Genomic DNA, 23,132 nt, shown 5'->3' with positions numbered 1-23,132 from the left:
CGTCTTAAAATAGTAATAAAAACAAACAAAAAACAATGAAAAATATATTTTATTGGTATTGTTCACATTTTAAATACATTCGCGAGCTAGTTATCACCCAGTTATTCGATGCTGAATGGAGTATTGTCTTAACAAGTTTCGAGCTACATCCGCATGTCCTGAAACGGAAAGTTCGTATAATACTGATGGGATATAAGTACAACATGCGTACCTAGTTGTAGTTCGATATATATCACCAACATGATAATATGGGCTGGTACCCGGCAAGTAGGAGTACGTTTCTGCCAGATTTGTTTCAATATCGCAGACGCCTGATCCAACTGCCCCCTAATCGTTTTCGCCACGGCAATGTTGTATTGCAAAACCGCGTGGACGCTCTCAAGATTACTGGGTACCCATTCTGTGGATCACCAGGAGGGTTAGGAATATTTTATTCGTTCAGAAAAAGAGCGATTACTCACTTGGCGGTGGGTTTGTCTTGATTTGGTCGTCTGCGCTCACGCAAGCACCGTTGGGGAGGTTAAATTCTAGGTCCTTGATGTTTTCGAGGCTGAGATGTTCCAACGCTTCGGGTATTCTATCCAATAAGATCAGGCATTCGGCTGCGTACATGTGCGCTAATAGTCTGAAAACGAACATGTTTTAACTAAAAGTATGGAGGTGGTGATAAATTGTTTTCACCTGTGCACGCTAGACGCCCTCTCCTGGCTCAATAGTTCTTGAGCGTGTTTCAAAGCCATAATGTAGTCGCCTAAGCAGAGAGCAACGTAACTGCTAGCGACTAAAATAGTGTTCTTCAAAATCTAAACGATAATTAAAAAGTTATCAGGCAACACATAGGCAAGTGTTTTGAACATACAAAAACAACCCTTAAGACATGTAGATGCAATCTTACCTGTATTTCACTAGCACAGGATGGGCTAGATGGAGCTAGACTAGGACTGGGCGGTGGCACGGGAACCCCGGGAACTAAAAAGAGAGGTACTGCGGGAAGTTCCGCCGCATCAGCTGGCAATAACAGTTTAGCGTTCCTCAGGCATAAAGATGCGAATTCCAACGATGGCACTGGTACCGCATACGACTGGCTCTCTACACTAGACGAATGAATAAAAGAGGCGAAACAAAATGTCGTTAAATCAGTACCTATATTTCTTGTCTTTGGACAATTTGTCAGTCAGGATCACCATCTGTTGTCGTTTGGATCCGATCACTTCAACTATCAGTTCCTTTTGTTTCGTCTTCAGGTCGAAGTCTATTTCATTCGACTGTTTATGGACGACCATGCAACATTCGGCGATTCGTAGCCATAATCGCGAATTTCTATGATATCTGCGCACACAGATGATAAGGCAATCAAAAGCTTGGGCTGCTCTTCCGGCGTATAACAGAGATACCCCCAAATTGTACATAAGCTCATGATATTTGGAACTACCCATACAATAAAGGTGTCTATCATCTGCAATAAAATTATTTTTCGAACGTTTAAAGCAAGCGAGCATCTGTACGCATCGAACAGATTTCTTTATTTTGTGATAACTGTATAAGGTATCATCGAATAATGGAAATTCACAATCGCAACTTATACACTATATTTCAAAATTTACCTAAATCGAAAATAAAGTATATTAAAAAATACCTTTCCATTCTAATTATCTGTATTTGCGGATTTTCTTCTGCCTTGCATTCAATATGTAAGTATTTTAAAAAAATTAGGATATAGAATAGCACTACTAGGAAGTAGTTATTCAAGTCTTATAATTTACAAAATAATAATTAATATACTAATGAATGAAGTATTCCTCATTCACACAAGGTTTTTTATAAGTTACAAAAAACATCAGTTGAGGTCTGAACACACAGGTTTAATTTAAAAACTGTACACAAAGCATACATAGCAAACATAGTTGCCATTTAGTTGTCAATAAAAAAAAATATTTATTATATTTTATTTTATCAATGGAAAATAAGAAGAAATAATAAAGAATAAAAAACAAGAGAACAAACTGGCATGAGTGGCGGTCAGCAGCAAAAAATACTAGTTTTTATCTTTCCGTTCTGTATGTCAGGAAAATACAATCTATCCAAGGCGTACGCGTAAAATACAATATACAACTACCTTTTTTCTGTGTATTCTGGTTCAGATTAATATCTTCTTTTAAAGCTTTCTGAAAATAATGGCAAGCTAGGTTTGGTTTGCCTAATGCATGATGGATAACACCAAGGTTATTATTAAGCATTATTCTTGAAGATTCTCCACAATCACTATGAATGAAATAAACACTATATATTCACACATACATACAAACAACTGCTTACTTATAATTAAGACAGTCCTCAGGTATTGTAGATAATATTTTGAGGGACTCATCCAAATTGCCTTTAAGATATTTTAAATTTGAAGCCATAAACAAGGCATCCACATTCTATGAACAATATACAACCTTCAAGAAAGACCAATTATATTAAAACTGTTTTACTTACATTTTTGTCTTTGAGCAATGTTTTAAGACCTTTTGAAGCTATGGTAAGAGAATGCTTCAGTAAATAGCATCTGATTTTATATTTAAGTAATTTCTTTTGAAAATCTTCAGATATTGGCTTTGGCGTAGGCAATGGAAACTATATGTAAAATAATTAATTATATTGCATCTCAGTGTATACCTTAAGCAATACTAACCTTTTTATCTCGACCATTCCTATCAAGGCCTTTTAAAGGAATACTGGCACCATACATGAGATTATTTTCCAAGTAACTAATAAAAGTTAAAGCTTTTTCTGGTTGTTTGAGACATAACTGTAGCTCTATTGCAAGTAAGCTAACTTGCTTTGCCAAATTTTCCTCTACAACACAATTCATTCAACAAAAATCATCTCTGTTTCATATAATATACCCATTGGTTCAATAAACTTATAAACTCTGTCCATAATCCTTTGAGCAGCTGTATATTGCCTTTGGTGATACAAAATAATTGCTTGATTAAACTGAGCAATGCAATAATCAATTTCTTCCAGTTTATCTACTTTGATTTTAAACTAAAATAACCACAATTTTAAACAAAAAAAACATTACAAGATTACTTAACTTGCCTGCTGGCATACATTGGTTAAATTTTTCTGAAATTGTTCAGTTTTGTAAAGATCACTTTTGAAATATTCTACTACAGCTTTGTTATGAACCACCTTGAAATCATTTGGGCGACTAGTTTCTAATTTATTAATGATTTGAAAACATGCTGAATAGTTTTTCCTGAAAAACTAACATTTACACATTTTTTTTTGGGTTACAACAAATTGTTACTTTTTAAATTCGGTAGAAGCATTCAAAGCCAAGTCTCTCTCTTGATCGGAAATTAAATGTGATCCTTTTTCTTGATCTATTTCTGACATTTTTGTTAAATAAAAATATGTTTACTAATTCCCATCTATCAACAATCTAAAATTCTAAAACATGAAATTTTGGTTATAGTTGATAATTGCCACAACTCTTCCATAGAAAAACTCTTCTTACATTTTGACACAAATTTAATAGGTTATATTATTCACTCTGATTAAAGTTTTAGTTAAATAAACAATTTGAGTTACAAGATGGTTTAAATAATTTTCTAGTGAGTCATTGAGTAAAATTAGAAAATATGAAGAAATTAACAGGTTCATTTCGCTACACACAATGGGATCCCTGGCTAATAATATCACAAATAGTGTCGGTTCAATGTATATTGTATTTAAGTTTGGGGATATTGTTAGTGATTTTTGGGGCGCTAGTAGGGGATACCCGCACTTTAGATCATATATTTGAATATCATGTAAGACCATCAACGTAAATATTAAGTTAAATGTTTATATTGGTTTATGTATGTAGGAAATACAAGTGAGAGATGTAGGAGGAAGAATTGTTATAATTGCATTTATTGTTAATTCTCTTATTGGGTAAGCATATCGTTTTATACAGCAGTCTTATTTACTAGAGGTACTTTCAGATCTCTGGTGCTATGGTTCATAGTTGAGAGGACTAAACAGTGTATGGACTTCAGTTCTACATGGCACATAATTCATTTAGTTATATGTTGGTACTATAATAAACAATTTCCTACCACATTTTCTTGGTGGATATTGAACATTGCCTGTGCTACAATAATGTGTGTTTGTGCTGAATTCTTTTGCTTGAGGACAGAACTTGCAGCTATACCATTGTCACTAGGTCCTAAGACAGATCTGTAAATACTTACTCCCTTGTTATATACTTATTTTTAAATAACAAAATTTAATCATAATTGTAATTCATTTTGGTTCCAATAAATATTATTTTATATGAATATTTGGCTTTTATTTAAAGAAAACACTATTATTTATTAAGAATATTAAACTTTATTATTACTATTAGCCTGAATCGACACCTTCTAATTCAATTTCATAATTTTCTACCATTTCTTCCTCTAAGTTTTTATCCCAGTCTTTCATTTTAGCACTTAACATAAAGTCATTTCTCAATACACTCCATGTTGGCTGCTTAGATTCATTTTTTGTGGTCTTAGGAGGATTTATAGGTTGTTTCTGTATAGTGTCTGATTTCTCTCCCATTAAAACATCCAAGAAAGCTCGTTTGTCAATATTTTTCAGCACTTTCTCCTTACGTACCTCTAAAGGCCCTGCTTCCTCCAACTGCCTACTAATGTCTGTCTGTTGGGTTTTTACAGCATTAAATAACTGAACAACTCCTTTGGTAGCTATTTTCTGCAAGGTCCTTTCTCTATCCTTCTCTAGAATATCTGGTTTAATTCTCAGTTGTGGCAGTTCTCTCCTCTGGAATTTTAATTAGAAAATAACCATTTCACTTTAAATTACATCACATCCACACAGTTAACCACATCTCAAAATTACCTTTTTCCTTAGTTTTGTCTCTTCCTTGGGACCTTCTTTTGCTTCAACCACTTCCTTTTTAATTTGCCCATCAGCTGTAGCAATTTCATAAATTTCTGTTACCTTCCTTTTTTTTTGATCAGTTAATTTCTTGGCTTTTGACAACACCAGTGTTTTCTTTCGTTTAGGTTTTTTTGTATTCAAAATTTTGGCTATTGAATCTGCCCATGCTTCATTCAATAAAGATTTACTTTCACTATCAATCATTTCCTCACTACTATCCTCATTATTGTCAAGATCGGACTCATGATCCAAAACTGAACTATCTGACTCATTGTTATCTTCTAAAATATAAATAATAATTCATTAAATTTAATCTTGAAAGTACATTTACTTATAAATTTACCTTTTTGAATTGGCTTTTCAACATGTTCTTCTTTAGCAACATCAATGTCACTTAAAGAGTCTGAACTGGATTGACCATCCTCTTATTAAAATAAACACAATATATTTTTTGCTATGTTACTAAATTAAATTTATATATTTACCTTCGATAACAATTTTTGCCTTTTGCGTTTTTACTGTCATTTCGTATTTCCTAAATATATATTAACTTAATTACTTCGGTAAATATTACAAAACACACTCAAATATAACCTATTTTGAAAATGAAAATCAACTTATAACCTTACATTAAAAAAAAAATTGTTTTAACCTTTAAATAAAATTATTGTTAGGGATGAGGAAAAAATATCGATTGATAATTATTTTTTGAAAAATATATCGATACTTTTTGGCCGATCTATCGATATTTACTAAGGGGTTAATTTCCTATATTTCCAAATTAAATGTATTTATTAAACGTTATAAACAAACATTTAATTATTTTTAATAAACCTTTTCAAATAGTACTTAATTCTAAAGTTTTAGCGTATTTTAGTATTTTAAGCATTAATACAGCTAACTGATTTATTAAATCTGATGAATAGGGATTAAATGCTAATAACATTTTTATGCTAATAACATAAAATGTGCCTTTCAATACTACGATATAAACTTATTTTTCAAGCACTCGCGATATCGAAAATAGCTGATATAAAAAAATTTCGCATTAGGTTAAGTTTCCTTGTCAACAACAAATAAAATTCCAACCTGAGCAACCATTTCAAACAAGACGTTACAACCAAAATTTTGTTGATTATTAGCGAATTACTTATGAAAAATGATAAATCCAATTTTACTACAAAAGCAGTTAAACAATAATGTAAATGATATCGAAGAATTTCACAAAGATCTACAGAATTGGGGAGATGAAATGAAACGCAAAGAAAATTCGCGAAAAGAAAGTGATAGCGTAGTAAAGGTAATAGCATTGTTAACTTATCTTCCCGTTATTTTTAAAAACGTTTTAGAAAGTGAAGTCTCAGAAAACGCCAAATAATAAGACCAAAAGAGGGCCAACCGATTATGCTAAGTGGGAAAAATTTGATGCAGAATTAGAGTGTGATCTTTTAGAGGATGATATTAAAGATGATTCTGAGCTTACAGACGAATTTGAAGAGAGTAAACATGATGAAGCCTTAGTTCACAAGGAAAAAGTATCTCTACATGTTTGTTTAATGTTAACAGAGTTTAATTTTTATTATTTTAGGGAAACTTTTATGTCAAGTCAAAGGAATGGAATAAGGCTATTGAATGTTATACAAAGGCTATTAAATGTTATTCATATGATGCAGTATTCTATGCCAATAGGGCATTGTGCTATATAAAGCTTAATAAGTAAGTAATTATATTAGTATGAGATACTTTGGTTCTATACCAAACTAAAATATACTTATTACTGCCTAATATTTGTCGTTAGATTTGATAATGCTGAGGCTGATTGTACCTTGTCTCTCAAGCTGGATAAAACTTATGTGAAAGCATTGCAGCGGCGAGCAGTAGCTAGAGAAGAGTTAGGGGAGCTGGAACTGGCTGCCAATGATTTGGAAACTGTATTAGGATATGAACCTAAGAATAAAGAATCTTTATCTGCTCTCGAAAGTATTCGTAAGAAAATGGGTGAAAAGACCAAAAAGGTAAAGTGTTTTTTAACTGGCAATGTAAAAATAAAACTTCAAACTTTTCAGGCCATGATCGATATGCAGAGACCTGTTTCAAAATTTACTGCATCAAGAAACAAAGTAGAACATCAACAGGCGCGCGCTCCGGAAATAGGGGAAAGTGCTTCTGTTTGGCAAAATCAAGAAGACAACGTTACCTTAGTTAAAACTATTAATAAACCGCCACATTTACGGTCAACTAAACCATTGAAACGTGTTGAAATTGTGGATCACTGTGAGTTGCCCGACAACAAACAAAATGTTGATCCAGTGAAGAAACATGTTATTGAACATGTACAGTTGAAGAGCACTGAAAATGAACCACCAGCTAAAATATCAGCTTTCAAAATGAAAAGGGAAGAAACCATGAACAAAAAAAACGACCAGTTATCTTCAGTTGGATGGCCTACTCCCACAGCTAACTGCAATGTAATCAAATGTGAGGACATGCAAGTATGCGAAAAAAAATTACCGTCAGAAGACAATCTCAAAGATGTTAAAAATATAGAGAACTTAACGAAGCAGGATCAGATTTTTCCATTTCCAACAAGTTCTGTTCAGTTTTACACGGTTTGGAAGACATTAAAAACTCAGGAGGATAAGTTTAAGTATCTCAAGCGAGTAAAAGCAAATAAAATACCAGATATCTTTAAGGAGTCTCTGGAGAGCAATATATTCAGCAATATTTTAGATGTTTTGGCTACATATTTTATCCAAGAGAAAGAGGATGTCTTTGATTATATGTCTAATTTAACCAGAGTGAAAAGATTCTCTACTTTGGTGATGTTTTTGGACTCAAAGGATAAAAACTGTAAGTAAATGCCTTGGTTTTTATTGGTTCCATGTCTCTTGATGTAATATACACGTAATTCATAGTCAGGTATAATTGTCCATTACTGTTTGAAAAATTGGGTTAACACTACTTTTATTTTACTTAATTTTTCTCTTTATTGTTCACTTATTCCTATCACCACTAATCCTTTTTTCTACTTGATCCCACCATATCTAAGATGGTAAGATAATAAGTAAGATCCCAACTAATAGATGGTAAGATAATAAGTAAGATCCCAACTAATCCTAGATGTTCGTTTTTATTGCTAGTATACTTGTGATTTCTCTTCGTTGCTGGTCACTTCCAACATATACCATTGCCATTGTGCTCTGTTATTTTATTTTCGTACTATATCTACTTCTCTCTCTTTAAAAGTAAAGCACCTCTACTCATCGGACGGATGGAATTTTTTGACATATTCTATTATTCTAATTATAAATTTTATTACATTCTGTATTAAAATTATTAATAATCCATCATTAATCGTAACTCTATTCTATTTCTTTAAGTAATTTCTTTATCTAGAATGCTTTCGTTTAATATCTGTCGCTATTTCTTGATATCATTCTTAGATGTTGAAAAAAAATCGACTACCTCCTCTAATTCTTGGTTTAATGTCTCGTTTTCTCTGCGTTTATATTTTCAGTTCTCGTTATATTTATTCTTTGCTTATTCACGGTCCCATTTATTTGTCCTGTTTTCACTCCAGATTCAATGATTTAGATGTCAGCGATAAAGAAGACCAAAAGGTTGAAAGAATATGAATTTTAAGACTTATTGGACGAAAACAACTTTCGTTGATGAATCGACTGTTTCCAGGCGTTTAAAATCGATGGGGAAATTTTAAAAGGACTCGCCGGTCAGAGGGATCATTTTTTGTAATGAATTGCGACTACTACTATGGCAATTTCAAGCGCAAAAAGCCAAGGGTTAGTCCAGGATACTGAACCGGAATATTAATGGTCATAAAGTCTTGCTATGCATATGGTAGGATCAGCAAATTGTAGCGTCATACTAACGACGTCAGTTGAACAGATCGGAAGATGCGTTGTTGCAAAAAACCAGTAATGGTCAGTAATTTCGTCCACAAGTTGTGAGGAATACACTGTTCTGATTATCCCTTGTTCAGATTAATGCCGAATGGCTTTGCTGACGCACGATTTCCAAATGCTTAAGCGTGGAAATGTATCTACATGCATATACCTAATAATATTATCTCTATATTTCCTGTATTTGTCCCATCAATCTCCTTTCTTACATTTTATTATCCTGTTACGTTCTTTCTTTAGTTCGTTTCTATTTTTGCATATTTCATTTCATCTTGCCTTGACCTTTTCTGTGCTCTTTTACATTTCTGATTATTTGTAGATTTTATTTTATTTCTAAACTTTTCTTGTGTGTATTAACTTCATCTTTCCCGCATTGTTAACTACATTTAATTTTTATCTAGGTCTATGGAAATTAATCACATACCTGAGGGAACAGAAGGTTCATTCTAAGAACGAAATAGACGAGTTAGTCACGAAATACGAACTTTAGAAGTCACATTCACCATTTAATTTTGTAAGAATATATGTTCACAATTCTCTCTTTATATATATTTAGAATAAATATAATTTAGATTTAATGTTGGTGTCTTGTTTTAAACCCATGAACCAAAAAAAAACCAACAACTGAGTTTATATTAAGTTTATTAGCAAAACCAGATAAATATTTACATTATTTTTGTTTGTCTGCAATATCCAAAACAACGGGATTGGGCATCAAAAGACCAATCTGGAATAGAATCGAACAGTGAAAGCAAACGGGAACAGGGCCTTGGAGGCAGACGCGTCGCATTGCATTCATCGTTTTCCTGTTGAGGAAACAAAACAAGAAACAGACAAATTTTAATTCATGACTGTTATATAACTGATTAATCTATATCTTAAAGCAACCAGCGAAGGTCGTTAAACATAAAACATATTGTAGTATTGTTGCAAAAAGACCAGTAATAGTAACAGGCGCATAATTTTTTTTGTGGATGACAAATCTCAGCCGCAAGTTGAGTGATATCACTGTTCCAGCGTTCTTACCAGACATAGCTCTTTCTGATTACCCTTTGTTTGAATTGATGCCGCATGGCTTTACTGACAATGATTTCGAAATTTGTTAATTCGAAAATTTCGAATCTCGTAGTGAAAAAATGGTTAAAATACGTGCATGCACGTAATAATCTTTATTGCCTGTATTTGTCCCATCAATCTCCTTTCTCACTTCTTTATTATCCTGTTAGATTTCTTCTTTACCTTATCTTTGTTTTTTTTTCTTCGCACTTTATTTCAATCTTGTCTTGACCTTTCTCTTCTTTTCATTACTCATTGTTTGTAGACTTGTTCATTTCTGCATTTCTCTTGTGTTTGTGTGTATTAGCTTCACTTTCCGCGTTTCGTTAACTGCTGTTAATTTCTATCTGGGACTATATAAATTAGTCACATACCTCAGGGAACAGAAGGTTCATTGTGAGAACGAAATAGACGAGTTAGTCGCGAAATATGAGCTTTAGAGGTCACTTTCACCATTTAACTTTATGAGTATATATTCACAATTCTCTCTTTATATACAACTAGAGTATAACGATGGAGTCTCGTTTTAAACCCACGAACAAAAAAAACTACAACAACCAAGTTCATATTAATGTTTATTACCAAAACCAGATAAATATTTACATTTTTTTTGTTTGTCTGCAACATCCAAAACAACAGATTGAGCATCGAAAGACCAAACAATCTGGAATAGCATCGAACAGGGACAACAACGAAAACAAACGGGGACAGGGCCTGGGAGGAGGACGCGTCGCATTGCGTTCATCGTGTTCCCGACGAGAAAACACAAAACAAAACCAAAAAAAAAAACAGACAAATTTTAATTCACGACTCTTATATACCCGATTAATCTATGTCTTAAATTACGGTTTTCAAATAGCTAACGGCGTCGCCCGATATAATGGGGAATAAGCAACGGGCGACGGTCGTCAGTCAGACATAAAGCATATATAGTCATGGCGGATGATCCGGAACCGGTCCGTGTCTTATCGGTGATGTACAGAATACAAAAATCCGGCCGCCCCTGTTCAGAAGGACCGGCCGAAACAAATTATACTAAGTTACGTTAGCAATTACACTAGTGGAGGCACGTTGGTGTTTTTATCTCGGCAATGTTAGTACGTAAAATAAAAGTAAGAGTGGACAACACAATGCTCGACAACTCCCTACATAAATAATGTATAAAAATTATTCGATAAAAAACTAATCGTTAAAATAAAAAAATAATATCGGGTAGAAATATAAGGGGGCGCGGGCGGGGGAAGGGGGACGCTGTTATGAAGCGACTAATAAAATTTTCAGTGCTCTGTATATCACAAGTTTCTTTTAACAATAAATAATCATAAAAAATAATAACAGTTGCTGGGTCTCGTGGTAAAATCTGTGTCGGTTTGGTCAGAAAAAAGTGGCCAGATATCTCGAAGATTGATGAAGAGTTCGGAGAAGCAAGTACAAAACGTAATTATACCAACATTGCTAATGCATATCACATAAGTTTAAACGATTAAAACGACACCTATTTACATCAGCTGTACAACGAGGTTCGCGTTCCTGTTGGATGTAATGGCGGTTTACACAATACAAGGAAAATAGACGAAAACAAACAAACAGACGTGTTACAGCACCGCTGTCATTACATCGCTCTAAATCTTACTGAGACGGACCCGTAGCACTATGGGCCAGTCCAACGGTGCCCAACGGGTGATACGAAGGCCCGGTAAGCGGAGACACAGTCAAACTCATTATTTAATGTCCGCTGGTGGACGCATCGATAATTATAACCTTAAACATTTGACCTAGCTTAAATCTACGGTATTAATTTAAAAAATAAAATAGATGGAAGAGGGGGGGCGGTGTGGTGGGAACAGCGGGACTTCTTGTGCTCGACGGCTTCGTCAGAATCATGAGCTGTGGGCCTTGCCGTTGAGAACTATGCGGGTGGCGCTCACAGCTGTCCTTTCAGCTGCTTCGACAGCCATTTGTTGCATACCGGAATCGACGAATCCTTGTACGGCCGTTTTCAATATCTGTAACATAAAAATGGTAGGATCAGCAAAAACCACCGCGCTGAACTAAGGTTCTATCGCGCCGAGACTTTACATTACCGTGACTATATCGACATTTAAACAGCTCTTAATGTGTTCGGATAACGAATATTGATCTACGCAACTAATAAAATTAAGAACACAAAAAGCCTACTCATGACATAAACCTATTTCAACATAATCTGCCTTTTTAATAATGTCGGTATTCAGTTAACGAATGCAAACGTGTTGTATTAGGTTGGCAAAATAGACAATTCAGTCTAGGTTAAACTGATCTATACAATTCTACCATTAATTATAGTATCGAATTCACAATAAAGTCTAGGGCTCGTCTTAAAAGCTTTCGATAAATGTATCAATGTTATATAATGCAGCGTTACGGCTCTGACATCGTGGTCATGTGCAAAGGCCATCTGTCTACTATCTGAGTGGTGAACAAGTGAGATATGTTTGGTTTGTTTTCTAATAGATAAAACGTAGTTTTGTTTCGCTGTTCAACAAATTGCCTCTTTTTTCTTTGAATAAAACAGTTTTTAAAGCAAATTAATAGTTTTTGTAATCTAAACCCTTTCACATTATTTAATCGGTGCAGTTGGTCCATCCGGGGAGGCCATAAGGCCGTGCTCTTTTGAATTCATTGAATTAACCGGAATCAAATTAATAATCAAGAAGACAGGTTGACGTTAGATTGTCAATCTAGTCGCAGTTAGTCGAAACATGGTGTAGTTAAATAGTTTGGGCAAACATATCGCAGCTGAAACTGTAAGGCCACAAAAGGTGGATTGAAGATGCTCAACGACCCCTAGCCATAAACTATTCCAAGTAAGAAACATTCTAGTTTTGAAAAACACCCCCGGCCTGTGAATTCCCGGCACATGTATTACAGTTCAAGGTGTAAGGCCACCAAAGGCGGGCTGGAGTTACTGTGAATTAATATAGTCTACTGAAATTTTGACAGAAGATAACAGTCGTCAAAGGCGGATTGTAGTAGTTCAGTCTCTTAGACATAGACTATTGGAATCTGGAGTCACCAACATTTGGAAAACCACACCGTAGAGGGATGCCATGGAATGGAAGACAAATTGGCGGACGAAGGAACAATCGATATTCAAAAATAATTTTATAACTGTAAGCTGCCCAGACAGGACAACGATGACGTACATCACTGTGGCCGTGTCTTTAGGAAGGAGATGTTATATATTGCAACTCTACAGCCCTGACTATCGCGGCTATGTGCAAGGGTCATCTGTTTTACGACTGCCTGAATGGTGAAAGGATGAGATAGGTTTGACGTGTTTTCTAATAGATAAAAACCCTCAGTGCTGTTTTTTAAAGCTCTTCTCCGAATAAAACAGTTTTTAAAGTAAATTAGTAGTTTTTCTGTCTTTAAAACCCTTTCCTATTTTTAACTTTATACTTTACTATACTTTATACCGACGCCTAGTGAAGCCTTCATAAATTCCTTTATGTAGCCTTACCCTAGGCGTTGGATACAGTGCGTTTATGTCAATACTGAAAGATAACGGTCTTTAGGCAGCACTTTCAAGAGCTTTTACTCCCTGTTTTTGTTTTACTTTGCTTGACTACCTCTGGTAATATCCACTAAATCCATCCTTTTGATTTTACGATCATTGCTGATAAATTTGGCTCTCGTAGCTGGATAATATTTTAGGGAGCTGTAATTTTCTAGCTATAATCCCAGGAGCAAGGGCCATCGGTGTTACGACTACCTGAATAATAAACGAGTGAGATAGGTTTGACCTGTTTTCTAATAGATAAAAACTCTCAGTGTCGTTTTTTAACGCTGTTCTCCGAATAAAACCGTTTTTAAAGTAAATTAATAGTTTTTCTGTGTTTAAAACCCTTTCCCATTTTATAACTTTATACTTTACTATACTTTATACCAACGCCTAGGGGAAGGCTACATAAATTCCTTTATGCAGCCTTCCCCTAGGCGTTGGATACAGTGCGTTTATGTCAATCCTGAAAGATAACGGTCTTTAGGTAGCGCATTTCAAGAGCTGTTTACTCCCTGTTTTTGTTCTACTTGCTTGATACAGGGAGACCCGCGTCTAAGATAGATTTTACCAGGTTATGTGGGACTACCTCTGATAATACCCACTAAATTCATCCTTTCAATTGTACAATCACTCCTGATAAATTTGGCTCTCGTAGCTGGATAATATTTTGGGGAAACGCCGGGAAAATGGTCACCTGTTAAACAACGAATGGAAACTTGGCCACTGTAACTGGAAGCCTAACAAGACAGTCAGATTTCGGATGAGCTTATTCTCAGAGTACCTTGCTTTTTGTTGATATTTCGTGAAGACTTTAGATATGAATGTATGGACTAGTGTTAGTTGGGCGAGTTGTTAAGGAATATTTGAAGGCGTTACCTGAGCTGGTGTAACGAACTGGAAATCAATCCAGATAATACTACACATCGAATACGATTTCCCGAAAGAATTGGGGTAACGCTGTTTTCAACGTCTTCGGATGGCGTTCTTTCAAGTTTCGCTTAATGCGAGGGAACAAGATGGTGGGGCCGCAGGGTGCATTAGACAACCTTGCCGCGTTTGTGCAACGTTTTGGTAACTATGTGCCAACGGCCACGTAATGAAGTAGTTTTAGCTCTTCTCTAAATTCAGGTATTAATGGTAAAAACTTACATATCATAACGCACCGTAGATTGTGGCGGCAGTTACCGAAGCTTGATTAGGTGCGATTTCCTGGAAAAAAAGTCATACAGCCCTAATCTGGGATCATCTCACGATTTATCATGACTCATGAACTTGATCAAATTTCGCAAGAATCAAGTTGCCATAGAAGTGATATGGAATAAAAAATGCGGATTTTTATTCTCTATAATACCGTGTTCTTTTACCTACCTAATACAACCATAATTTAGACGTCTTATTTTTAGAAATCCAAATATTAAATAAAACAGCAAGATAAACTGAAAAATTCGCTCGACAATAAACTACATACAATGCAAAATAAGATAATAATGTCGTTTAATAAATTATCATTCGGTTGTTTTCGATCTTTCTTTTAATGCTACATTCTAACTTAAGCAAACAGATAAAATAATTTTGGACATACCAATGTTTGATTCCCTTCTAGCTTATTTCGCGAGAAAGGTTGCACTGAGCAACATCTACACCAATCAACGATAAAACGTTGAATTGACGCTTACTAGATTCAGTTAGAAATAATTCCGTTCCAATATGATCCTTACCGTTCAAAATAACGACAATACAAATAACAACCATATAAATCTACTTACATTAAAAAAAAACAAATAAATAATAAGCACACAAAAACCTTTTCTGGATTATTAATGGAGGCGATCGATTCAAATTTACTGAACCCAAGAATTTAACAAATCAATAGTAGCAATTCTCACCAGATTGTATTATATATTTCCATAAGGCTTAATGCACTAAAACAACTCAACTGACATTTAGTAGGACAAAAATATATCAGAAAAAATGATCACAGTTTTAGCATGGAGACAGATTGATATTTAAAAAAATATACTGAGTATAGAAACATTATATCGAGATATCCTTGAAACAGATAAAATTTATTATTGAAGAGATTTGGTACAATTTATCATTAAAAAAATTAGGGATATTAAAAGGAAATTTTTAATTTAAAATTTAGGAATGTTTAGGAATTTAAAAAGATAATATTGGACCGTGTGAACAGTCGGTCTAAATACACTGGATTTTATATGCAAAAGAAAACTAAATAAACAAAAATAATTTCGTGTGCGGAAAAGCAGCATGCAACAAATACTCCGCATCGCTCTATACGTACTCTGTTTTCTCAGTTTTCTCTTTTTAAAGTAGGATCGCTAGAACGCCAACAAATGTATGATTAGTAAGGCGGCCTAAACGGTCCGATTAGTTGGTTAGAAGGAAATTAAACACAACCAAGCGTATAGATGACCAACTTACATTCTCCCAGATGAAATTAGCCGTCTCGTCGATGTATCCGCCCACATCCCGCATTTCTCCGCTATATCTGCAATAAAGAAAAATATATTAATTATACGGATAAGGTACTCTCTGCGGATAATTCGGTTTCACTGCATTTTAACTAATAATAGTCAATTGGGAGGATAATTATCCGTTTTCATATCAAGGTATCGTTAATTATTTCGATATATTTTTGTCAGTATATTGTTTTTTTAATATTATCACACCACATTAACTGATAATATTTGGAACATATGTTTAACAACTCTTAAAGCCCTTATATTAGACCCTCGACAATTTATCAAGTTGTAGGTACATCGTAGGGATACGTCGATATTAAAAAAAAGATATTTCATAAACATTATAAAATTGGTACTTAATTTTAAATATATAGAGCATATCGATATTTTTTGGGCCGATATATTAATATTTTCATTATTTCTTGAAAATATCGATATATTTTATGTAAAATATCGATATTTTTTCTAGTTGCAAAAACATTCGATATTTTTTTCCTCCAATATATCGATACTTTTATAACAAATATCGAAATATCGATATTTTTCTCGGCGGCGACACTCCTAGGTACATCAACCCAAACTTTTACGTTAAAAATAACACTACGCAAAATTACTGTGGATATCATTTGTTACGACCTTGACTGTGGCGATTATTCGGTTTCAATGTCATTCTACCTACGTTCCTTGAATGTACAACATACTTTATTCCTTTGCCTTTAACGAGGTGAAACGAATCAATGTCTTATCATTTATATACATACCAATGAAATGATGATAATACTGGCGACTTATAGTTTTTATTGTATCACCTAGGCATGCATTTCTGAGTTAAATGTAATAACAAGACAGAAAATGGAGAAAAATTATTGTGCCTCATACTATCATATCAAAGATGTAGGAAAAGCCTCATAAAATATTAAAAAATGAAAAAAAAATGCACACCAAGTCATCAAGATATTAATAAAACTGTGATTTCGCCATATACAACACTAGATGAGGAATAAGATTGAATGTGTAGGTGATGGTGGATAGGATTCCTACAACTAAGCTTGTGTGTTGTAATGATGCTCAAGAGATATCGTTTATTTTTCATGAAATATCTTTAAAAAATACCGAATAAAGTAAATGTGACTTAGAGTTAGCAAATATTTAAATATGACAAAAGAATATTTTGATGCTCTATTTTAATTACACAGGTACTTTCTATGATATGATATTTTATGTAGGGAAATATATTTTTAATGTACGGAGAACTATTTAGAGCTGTTTTAGCACTTAAGTGGACATCAGAAGAAAAATAAAAAATTGTGCATAATAAAAATAGTATTGATACCATACATAATTTTAAACCATAACGGTTCTAAAATATGCAAGTCTATTGGTCTAATGAACTAAATGAACGAATCTGTTAAATGATTGAGTATGAAGGGATTGTCTATTTCTTTTAGTTCCAAAAGTAATTTCTTTTGAATTGCGATTTTGGATATCGCAACGTTTATGTGGGTGTATCCGAAACAATTGTTAAATTCGGTTTCTGCAATGGCCTTTAAAGCCATCTTCTACACGGTGTTTGAGTATAATGAATAACCAGTCAGGTCTCTTAGAACGAACAGCTTTTTGCAAATGACGCATAATACTCAAATAACATTCACATCTTAAATCCATGTTTTGTCTGTACTAGGTCAATAAATATTAATGCACGCCCGATTAAAGATAATTTTAAAAATCTTGAACTCAGGTTATCGACGCTTCGGTATAGGGTGAGCTGTTCCATTTTAAAAATGAATCATCGCTAATTATGAAAAACAGGTCATTCGTAACTTCTATGAACTAGCGCGAACTAACCGAACCACATAGATCGGTTGGCAATAATAGAATTGGACAATCATATATATATTTACAATTGAATACTGAAGGAAACACACAAGTATTAACACTATCAGAATCTAATTGTATTCCCTCGGTACCTCCATACAATATTATCGAGACACAGTTTGCAACAATTTTTATATTCCGAGTCTCTTAGATCATTCCTTTCCTAAAATAAACCACAGCAAATTGTACGAGCACTGAAATAATTAAAAAATAATTATTTGCGTACAATGGTTAAATACGTTTGAGTAATTATGTGTTAATACCTGAATAATAACGTTATGTCATCATTTATGATTTTCAAAAAATCTTATAATGGGACAATGTATTTAGAATATATTGGCAAGAGTCCAAATGTTAAACATATAGGGAGTTATCGCACATAGTCGAGAGGACGAGAAATTGTAAATTAACGAGTCTGGTAGCCAAAGCGTTTGGTCGTTGAATCAAAATGGTGATTAAAACTGAACGTTTTGATGATGTAGAACAGAGAATGGGCACCTAACACTGATAGATAAAAAAAACTTTCAGAAAAGGCGATCGATGGAGCTATGAGAAAAGCTTACTTAAAGCAAACAGCCAGGAAAACAGAAAAAATAAATTTTAGTTACTTATTAGTCCACATTTCTAACCATAAAAAACTAGTAGTACTACTGTAACTATTATTAAAGAACATCCACACATCCAACTTCTGAAAACTTGTTTAGAGATGATTTAATGTAAAGATACATGGGTGGCTACAACAGTTTTAATATGACAATTTGACAATCCAACGCTCTCCAAAAATGCTTGAAATCTCATTACATTGCTACTGGCATATTTAACGAAGGAGCCTCTATTCTGAATTACAAATTTTAAAAATGTAACATGTATAACTGTTTGAAAACATTTGTCTTTCTGGGGTAAAAGCAGTTTACACTTTACTTTAGTTCTAATTGTATATTTTTTAAAACAATTTCAATTTTCTTTCGCCTGTATATATCAGAAACTTTAATGAAAAAGAATGGTTTCAGATCAATAGAAAAAGCACCACAAATATGGCAATTTATCGATCTTTCGCCACTCCAAAGACACCGAAACAGATATCCTACAGGGCTGTCATTTATATACAATATTTTTACATCCTTTAAGGTTCGTAGAGAATGATGTAAAAACTGTTATGATTTTTTCCGATATACGCAACAGAGTTGATCAGAACTAACACAAATCGAATTTTATAGATTGATTCGACTACATGTTACAGCGTATCAGACAGCATACTCTTTAATTTGGGTAAAATGAGAAGAAAAAATCCTGTCCGAATTTAAAACGAATTTCACATTTGTACAAACTGCATTTGGCAGCATACTCAACGTTATCTATGACGTGCATTGGCTGTTTTATTAGACTATATTAATATTAACAATTATGACAATAAGAAAATTTTTAAATGAAGGCTATTTTATAGTCTCTAAAAAAGGAATACTTATACTTAATACTTAACACCCCAAAAGTTTTTTCATTGCTAATAAATAATGATCTTTGTAAGCTTAATATTTGTATCGGCTTATCTAGCGTTCTTGGTAAAACCCCCACCTCCAAGGCATGTTCTAGTTCTAGTTCAGGTACGAATCAGGGCCCATGAAGGGTTGGCCCATTCACTTGAATGTCTGTTTTATACATAAACCATAGACTTTAGATATTTAAAAAAATTCTCATTTTAGAAACCACAGTAAAAAATAAATAGTATACATCCGAACGATAGTATTTTAACTGTAACAGTTTATAAATCCCGATACGTCAAGAGCAAGAGTTCTGGACACAAATTAATTCGCGAATAATTAGAAATTTTAACAGTTTCAAAACATTCACAACACTACCTAATAAATAAAATTTGAAACTGAAAAGAAACATGATTTAAATAAAAATTAAAAAAAAAAACATTACCTGACATAGGACCACGTCATCAGTGTAATAAATGCTATGGCCATTCCCAGATTGCAGAGGTTGGCTAGAGAGTAGAGCCCAAACAGACCGAACAGTCCTGACGCAATATAGAAGATAACAGCTAGAGCGAAGAACACCGCGGGCGTCCTGGCCGACTTGAAGATATTCTTGCTTTCATTGTGGGCCTTGAATTGGGAGAACGCGTCATCGATATCCTGAAAATGTGTAATATTCGAGTTACAATTCGTTTAAAAAATACAGTCAATCGTCGCTTCACCTTTTCTAACTGATCTCTAAAGGCGGCGCTGAATTCATCACCTCCCATTTTTTTCTTCTTGTCGAATTGATCAATCGCTTTATCCTTGAACCGCTTGTGTTCCGTTTCAATTGCCTCGGATTTCATGTATGGTTTATTCCCACCACACACATCTTCCATCATCTGCATATAGACGTCTTTAGCGTCGGCTACAGCGGCCAAGTTGTTGGCTTCAGCGGTGGCCTATGGTTATAAAGCATGAACGAAAAAAAAATGATCGCATATCCCTAATAATATTATTCAATGAAGTAGTACTAATAGTGTTTGAAAGGTGGCAGTTCATAAAACATTCTAGAGATAAAAGCAGCGTCATTCGTTTACTCAGTCAAACATTACTGGGCTTTCAAAATGGGAAAAATTTAGCGCAAGCTCATTGAAGATTGTATTTATGGTGATGAGTTCTTATGTAAACGTCACTGAACCCCTTCAGACCAGTCAAACGATTCTTTAAAAAATACAAAGGTTTCGTGATATCACTACGCTACAAAAAATCGACCACAAGACAGTTTTGAACTATTTACGTAAGACCCGATACCAAAATAAGCTCGATAATTGCGATCTACATGATTTAAGAGAACGAACAGAATGTGTAGATCGAGCTATGTTTGAGACAAATTAAACGGGCGATGAAAAGTGGACATCATAAGTCGTAGTAGAAACCTGAAGAAGCTCTACTAATGGTTGGAAAGCTCATATCAACGATAAGTGTTTAGGGCGATTAAACATTAATTCTTCATCATAAATCATTCGAACCTCTAATGCCAACAATCAATGCAAAACAGGCAATTAAAGATATCAACATAACAGTCAGATGTAATCAACTGTATCCACCATATAGCGCGGTCCTAGGCTCTTTCGTTTACTATTTGTTCCGGTTTTTCCAAAATTTAATGGCACGAAGTTTCAAACGAGCTATGTAAAAATTACTCAAATTATAGTTTTAACAGTAAAAATAGTAAATCAATTAAATGCGCACATATAATTTATTAATGTTTTGAAAAACATGAAAAGAAATCAAATTTCATTTTAGCCACAATCCATTATCATCAAAAAGAAAGAGAATGAATCAAAAAAGAACTAGAAAAAAAAAACTTACCACCAACATTGACTTGGGTTCAGGTAATTCATTTCCTTCATAGATCAGCATATATGACTTGCAATACTGTACAAAATCACGAACTTTTACTTTTTCCCCATTGATCTTCTTCAACACCAGATTTTCTGGGGAGAGTAACATCGGCACTAATATCTTTAAGTTGTCCTTGAATTCCGAATCGATTTCTGAGATTACAATAGAGTGGGTTGGAAAAGTTTGTTGCAGTTCAGTGGGTGTAAACTATTACCTGAGAGTCTTCCATCAAACGTTGGGCTAGTGGCTACTTTATTACCAGGATGAGGCATCAAGAAACAGGCGATTTCCGAAAAACATGCTGTAATATGCCTTCTCAACGACTGGAGCTCCGGATGTTGATTGTCGCTCACCTCTAGTCGATTGGCTAAAATCTGTTGTCCGCCGACAGCACCATATGGCGCCTCATAGGGAAATCTCCAATCCCGCACTAGGAACTGAAGGCGTTGAAATGGGGTTTTTCCAGAATCAGCCAAAGCCAAACGTCCATATTCAGTAAACAGCTAATGGAAAAAAATTTTTTTTTTCCTTTTCAAATAACCCTGTATAATTTTATTGTTACACGATAATAACCATAATTCAATATTTAATCACAGTGCCTAACATAAACATTAATTAAATGGTATTGATAACTCCAGTACAAAATGTATTGTTTGGTTTTAATAATTAAATATTAAATATCTTGTGGTTACATTATCTTAAAACAAAGCATAAACAAAAAAAGTACCATAGTTAACTGTACCTGTAAATGTTGCAAGTCATCTTCTTGGATGTTGGTAGATAAATTATAAATTTGAACTGAACTGATCATTGTGCTAAGAGCAAATATTGTAGCGCATTCTTTAACTGTACTTTTACTGTCCCAGGTTCCTTGCGTATCTAATAGGATTATAGCTACCTGAAATTACAACATGATTGGTAACATTTTTCTTAAACACTTAATCTGTTGTAACCTTTTCTCCTGTAGCCAATTCAGTTAAAAATACTTCAGACCACATCAGTATACCAGTTGTATCTCTTTCAGAGCCCCCTTTCCATGAGAATCCATCTAGAGGTGCATCATCTGATCCTATCCAATCCGATGTGTTTTGTTTATGCACATACTAAAATAAATATTATACGTTTCTAATTTAAATAATATTAACTATGGTTCATGAAGAAATGACTAGCACAAATTAGTGAATAAATGTTTACATTAAAATAACAATAACACTTAATATTCAATAACTACCTTTGAATTCATGTATCGAAGGAAAAAATCAAGTAGAAATGATTTTCCATGCCTAAAAGCTCCGGCTACTGATATAACAACAACATATCTGTCCTTGAGTTCATCCTTGAGTAAAACTTTTTTGAGTGCTTCTTCATCCAGTCTAAATGTATGATCATTATTTGCAACAATAATTGGCACAGCATGAGGTTGGGTGTATTCGACATCATCGTAAACATCTAGGTAATAAAGTGAACAGATAATGAATTATACTTGTAATTAGAAAAAATGTCCTACTTATACTTCAATAGTCAACAAATGACATAAAAAATATAACCTTGTACCTGTTAAAAACACCTTTGGAATCTGGATAAAAGCACTGTTTGCTAATAACCCATAATACGTTTTAAAATATTAATAAATCAATTACCACAATGTAAAAATAGTCGAAGTGGAAGTCAGAAATGTATTACTTTGTGACGACCAATATTACACACGTTATATTTACATTCATATTGAATGTTATTCCTTACCTTCCACTTGTGATTCTTTCAATAACTCAGACTTTCTGCGATTTCTTAATTCAGTCATGTTTAATCTACAAAAAAAATGTCTTTTCACGTCTCAATTTTCTTCGAATAATTTTAGCTGATGAACTTCACCTTCTGGTACACAGAATTAATTTGACAACATCTCATGGGGGGGGAAAACTAGTTTTCAATAATGAAAACTTGTATCGATTTCTGGTATCGATTA

The 23,132-nt window shown here is 33.8% G+C and overlaps 5 protein-coding genes across 8 annotated transcripts; 2 read left to right on the top strand and 3 right to left on the bottom strand.

The window, feature by feature from the left end:
- Positions 1-31: 31 nt before the first annotated feature.
- Not10 (CCR4-NOT transcription complex subunit 10) lies at positions 32-3,506 on the bottom strand. 2 transcript variants are annotated; one of them, XM_076411828.1, is made up of 13 exons: positions 3,299-3,506; positions 3,088-3,247; positions 2,892-3,033; positions 2,678-2,841; positions 2,482-2,619; positions 2,317-2,423; positions 2,117-2,262; positions 1,144-1,456; positions 896-1,094; positions 682-803; positions 462-625; positions 212-400; positions 32-158 (listed from the first exon to the last, which is right to left on the bottom strand). In XM_076411828.1, exons 1-13 carry the CDS (start codon positions 3,385-3,387, stop codon positions 94-96), a joined length of 1,998 nt encoding a protein of 665 aa, XP_076267943.1. In that variant the 5' UTR covers positions 3,388-3,506; the 3' UTR covers positions 32-93. The 2 variants fall into 2 exon arrangements, with proteins under 2 accessions (XP_076267943.1, XP_076267944.1); XM_076411829.1 differs by having other exon boundaries at positions 3,088-3,255; positions 3,299-3,458.
- On the top strand, positions 3,494-4,313 carry Sys1 (Sys1 golgi trafficking protein). The gene is made up of 3 exons (XM_076411839.1): positions 3,494-3,803; positions 3,860-3,927; positions 3,978-4,313. The coding sequence occupies exons 1-3, from the start codon at positions 3,633-3,635 to the stop codon at positions 4,216-4,218; spliced, it is 480 nt and encodes a 159-aa protein (XP_076267954.1). The 5' UTR covers positions 3,494-3,632; the 3' UTR covers positions 4,219-4,313.
- Positions 4,314-4,342: 29 nt separating this feature from the next.
- Positions 4,343-5,562, bottom strand: LOC143200999 (RRP15-like protein). Its single transcript, XM_076411835.1, has 4 exons — positions 5,406-5,562; positions 5,264-5,344; positions 4,879-5,201; positions 4,343-4,800 (listed from the first exon to the last, which is right to left on the bottom strand). The coding sequence occupies exons 1-4, from the start codon at positions 5,443-5,445 to the stop codon at positions 4,378-4,380; spliced, it is 867 nt and encodes a 288-aa protein (XP_076267950.1). The 5' UTR covers positions 5,446-5,562; the 3' UTR covers positions 4,343-4,377.
- Positions 5,563-5,975: 413 nt separating this feature from the next.
- Positions 5,976-9,418, top strand: spag (RNA polymerase II-associated protein spaghetti). Of its 3 annotated transcripts, none has more exons than XR_013006863.1 (6): positions 5,976-6,220; positions 6,270-6,455; positions 6,509-6,636; positions 6,719-6,935; positions 6,987-7,972; positions 8,041-9,418. XR_013006863.1 is itself a non-coding variant. In XM_076411831.1 (6 exons), exons 1-6 carry the CDS (start codon positions 6,080-6,082, stop codon positions 9,328-9,330), a joined length of 1,545 nt encoding a protein of 514 aa, XP_076267946.1. In that variant the 5' UTR covers positions 5,976-6,079; the 3' UTR covers positions 9,331-9,418. The 3 variants fall into 3 exon arrangements, 2 of the variants coding, with proteins under 2 accessions (XP_076267946.1, XP_076267947.1); XM_076411831.1 differs by having other exon boundaries at positions 6,987-7,770; positions 9,242-9,418; XM_076411832.1 differs by having other exon boundaries at positions 5,977-6,211; positions 6,987-7,770; positions 9,242-9,418.
- A 1,036-nt stretch (positions 9,419-10,454) lies between these two features.
- Positions 10,455-23,069, bottom strand: LOC143200996 (atlastin). The gene is made up of 10 exons (XM_076411830.1): positions 22,910-23,069; positions 22,398-22,615; positions 22,120-22,269; positions 21,909-22,064; positions 21,381-21,669; positions 21,134-21,318; positions 19,999-20,220; positions 19,722-19,936; positions 15,883-15,949; positions 10,455-11,902 (listed from the first exon to the last, which is right to left on the bottom strand). Exons 1-10 carry the CDS (start codon positions 22,965-22,967, stop codon positions 11,777-11,779), a joined length of 1,686 nt encoding a protein of 561 aa, XP_076267945.1. The 5' UTR covers positions 22,968-23,069; the 3' UTR covers positions 10,455-11,776.
- Between the last annotated feature and the right edge of the window lie 63 nt (positions 23,070-23,132).

Source organism: Rhynchophorus ferrugineus, unplaced genomic scaffold (assembly GCF_030347505.1).
Source record: "Rhynchophorus ferrugineus isolate W39M unplaced genomic scaffold, kcgeb_rfMv2 rfM8, whole genome shotgun sequence".
NCBI lineage: Eukaryota > Metazoa > Arthropoda > Insecta > Coleoptera > Curculionidae > Rhynchophorus > Rhynchophorus ferrugineus.
Note: the sequence above shows the minus strand (reverse complement) of the source record. Positions and strands in the feature narration are given on the sequence as shown.

Excerpts from the sequence above, each read along its gene's own strand:
- Not10 (XM_076411828.1), bottom strand. The coding sequence starts at position 3,387 with ATGTCAGAAATAGATCAAGAAAAAGGATCACATTTAATTTCCGATCAA. Across the intron at positions 804-895 it reads CCTGTGCTAGTGAAATACAG|ATTTTGAAGAACACTATTTT; the intron begins GTAAGATTGCAT and ends ATTATCGTTTAG. Across the intron at positions 401-461 it reads CAAGACAAACCCACCGCCAA|AATGGGTACCCAGTAATCTT; the intron begins GTGAGTAATCGC and ends GGTGATCCACAG.
- Sys1 (XM_076411839.1), top strand. The coding sequence starts at position 3,633 with ATGAAGAAATTAACAGGTTCATTTCGCTACACACAATGGGATCCCTGG. Across the intron at positions 3,804-3,859 it reads ATCATATATTTGAATATCAT|GAAATACAAGTGAGAGATGT; the intron begins GTAAGACCATCA and ends TTATGTATGTAG. Across the intron at positions 3,928-3,977 it reads ATTGTTAATTCTCTTATTGG|ATCTCTGGTGCTATGGTTCA; the intron begins GTAAGCATATCG and ends AGGTACTTTCAG.
- LOC143200999 (XM_076411835.1), bottom strand. The coding sequence starts at position 5,445 with ATGACAGTAAAAACGCAAAAGGCAAAAATTGTTATCGAAG. Across the intron at positions 5,345-5,405 it reads GGCAAAAATTGTTATCGAAG|AGGATGGTCAATCCAGTTCA; the intron begins GTAAATATATAA and ends TATTTTAATAAG. Across the intron at positions 5,202-5,263 it reads TGAAAAGCCAATTCAAAAAG|AAGATAACAATGAGTCAGAT; the intron begins GTAAATTTATAA and ends TTTATATTTTAG.
- spag (XM_076411831.1), top strand. The coding sequence starts at position 6,080 with ATGATAAATCCAATTTTACTACAAAAGCAGTTAAACAATAATGTAAAT. Across the intron at positions 6,221-6,269 it reads AAAGTGATAGCGTAGTAAAG|AAAGTGAAGTCTCAGAAAAC; the intron begins GTAATAGCATTG and ends AAAACGTTTTAG. Across the intron at positions 7,771-9,241 it reads GGACTCAAAGGATAAAAACT|GTCTATGGAAATTAATCACA; the intron begins GTAAGTAAATGC and ends ATTTTTATCTAG.
- LOC143200996 (XM_076411830.1), bottom strand. The coding sequence starts at position 22,967 with ATGACTGAATTAAGAAATCGCAGAAAGTCTGAGTTATTGAAAGAATCA. Across the intron at positions 22,616-22,909 it reads GAAAGAATCACAAGTGGAAG|ATGTTTACGATGATGTCGAA; the intron begins GTAAGGAATAAC and ends TTTATTACCTAG. Across the intron at positions 15,950-19,721 it reads ATGACGTGGTCCTATGTCAG|ATATAGCGGAGAAATGCGGG; the intron begins GTAATGTTTTTT and ends TCTTTATTGCAG.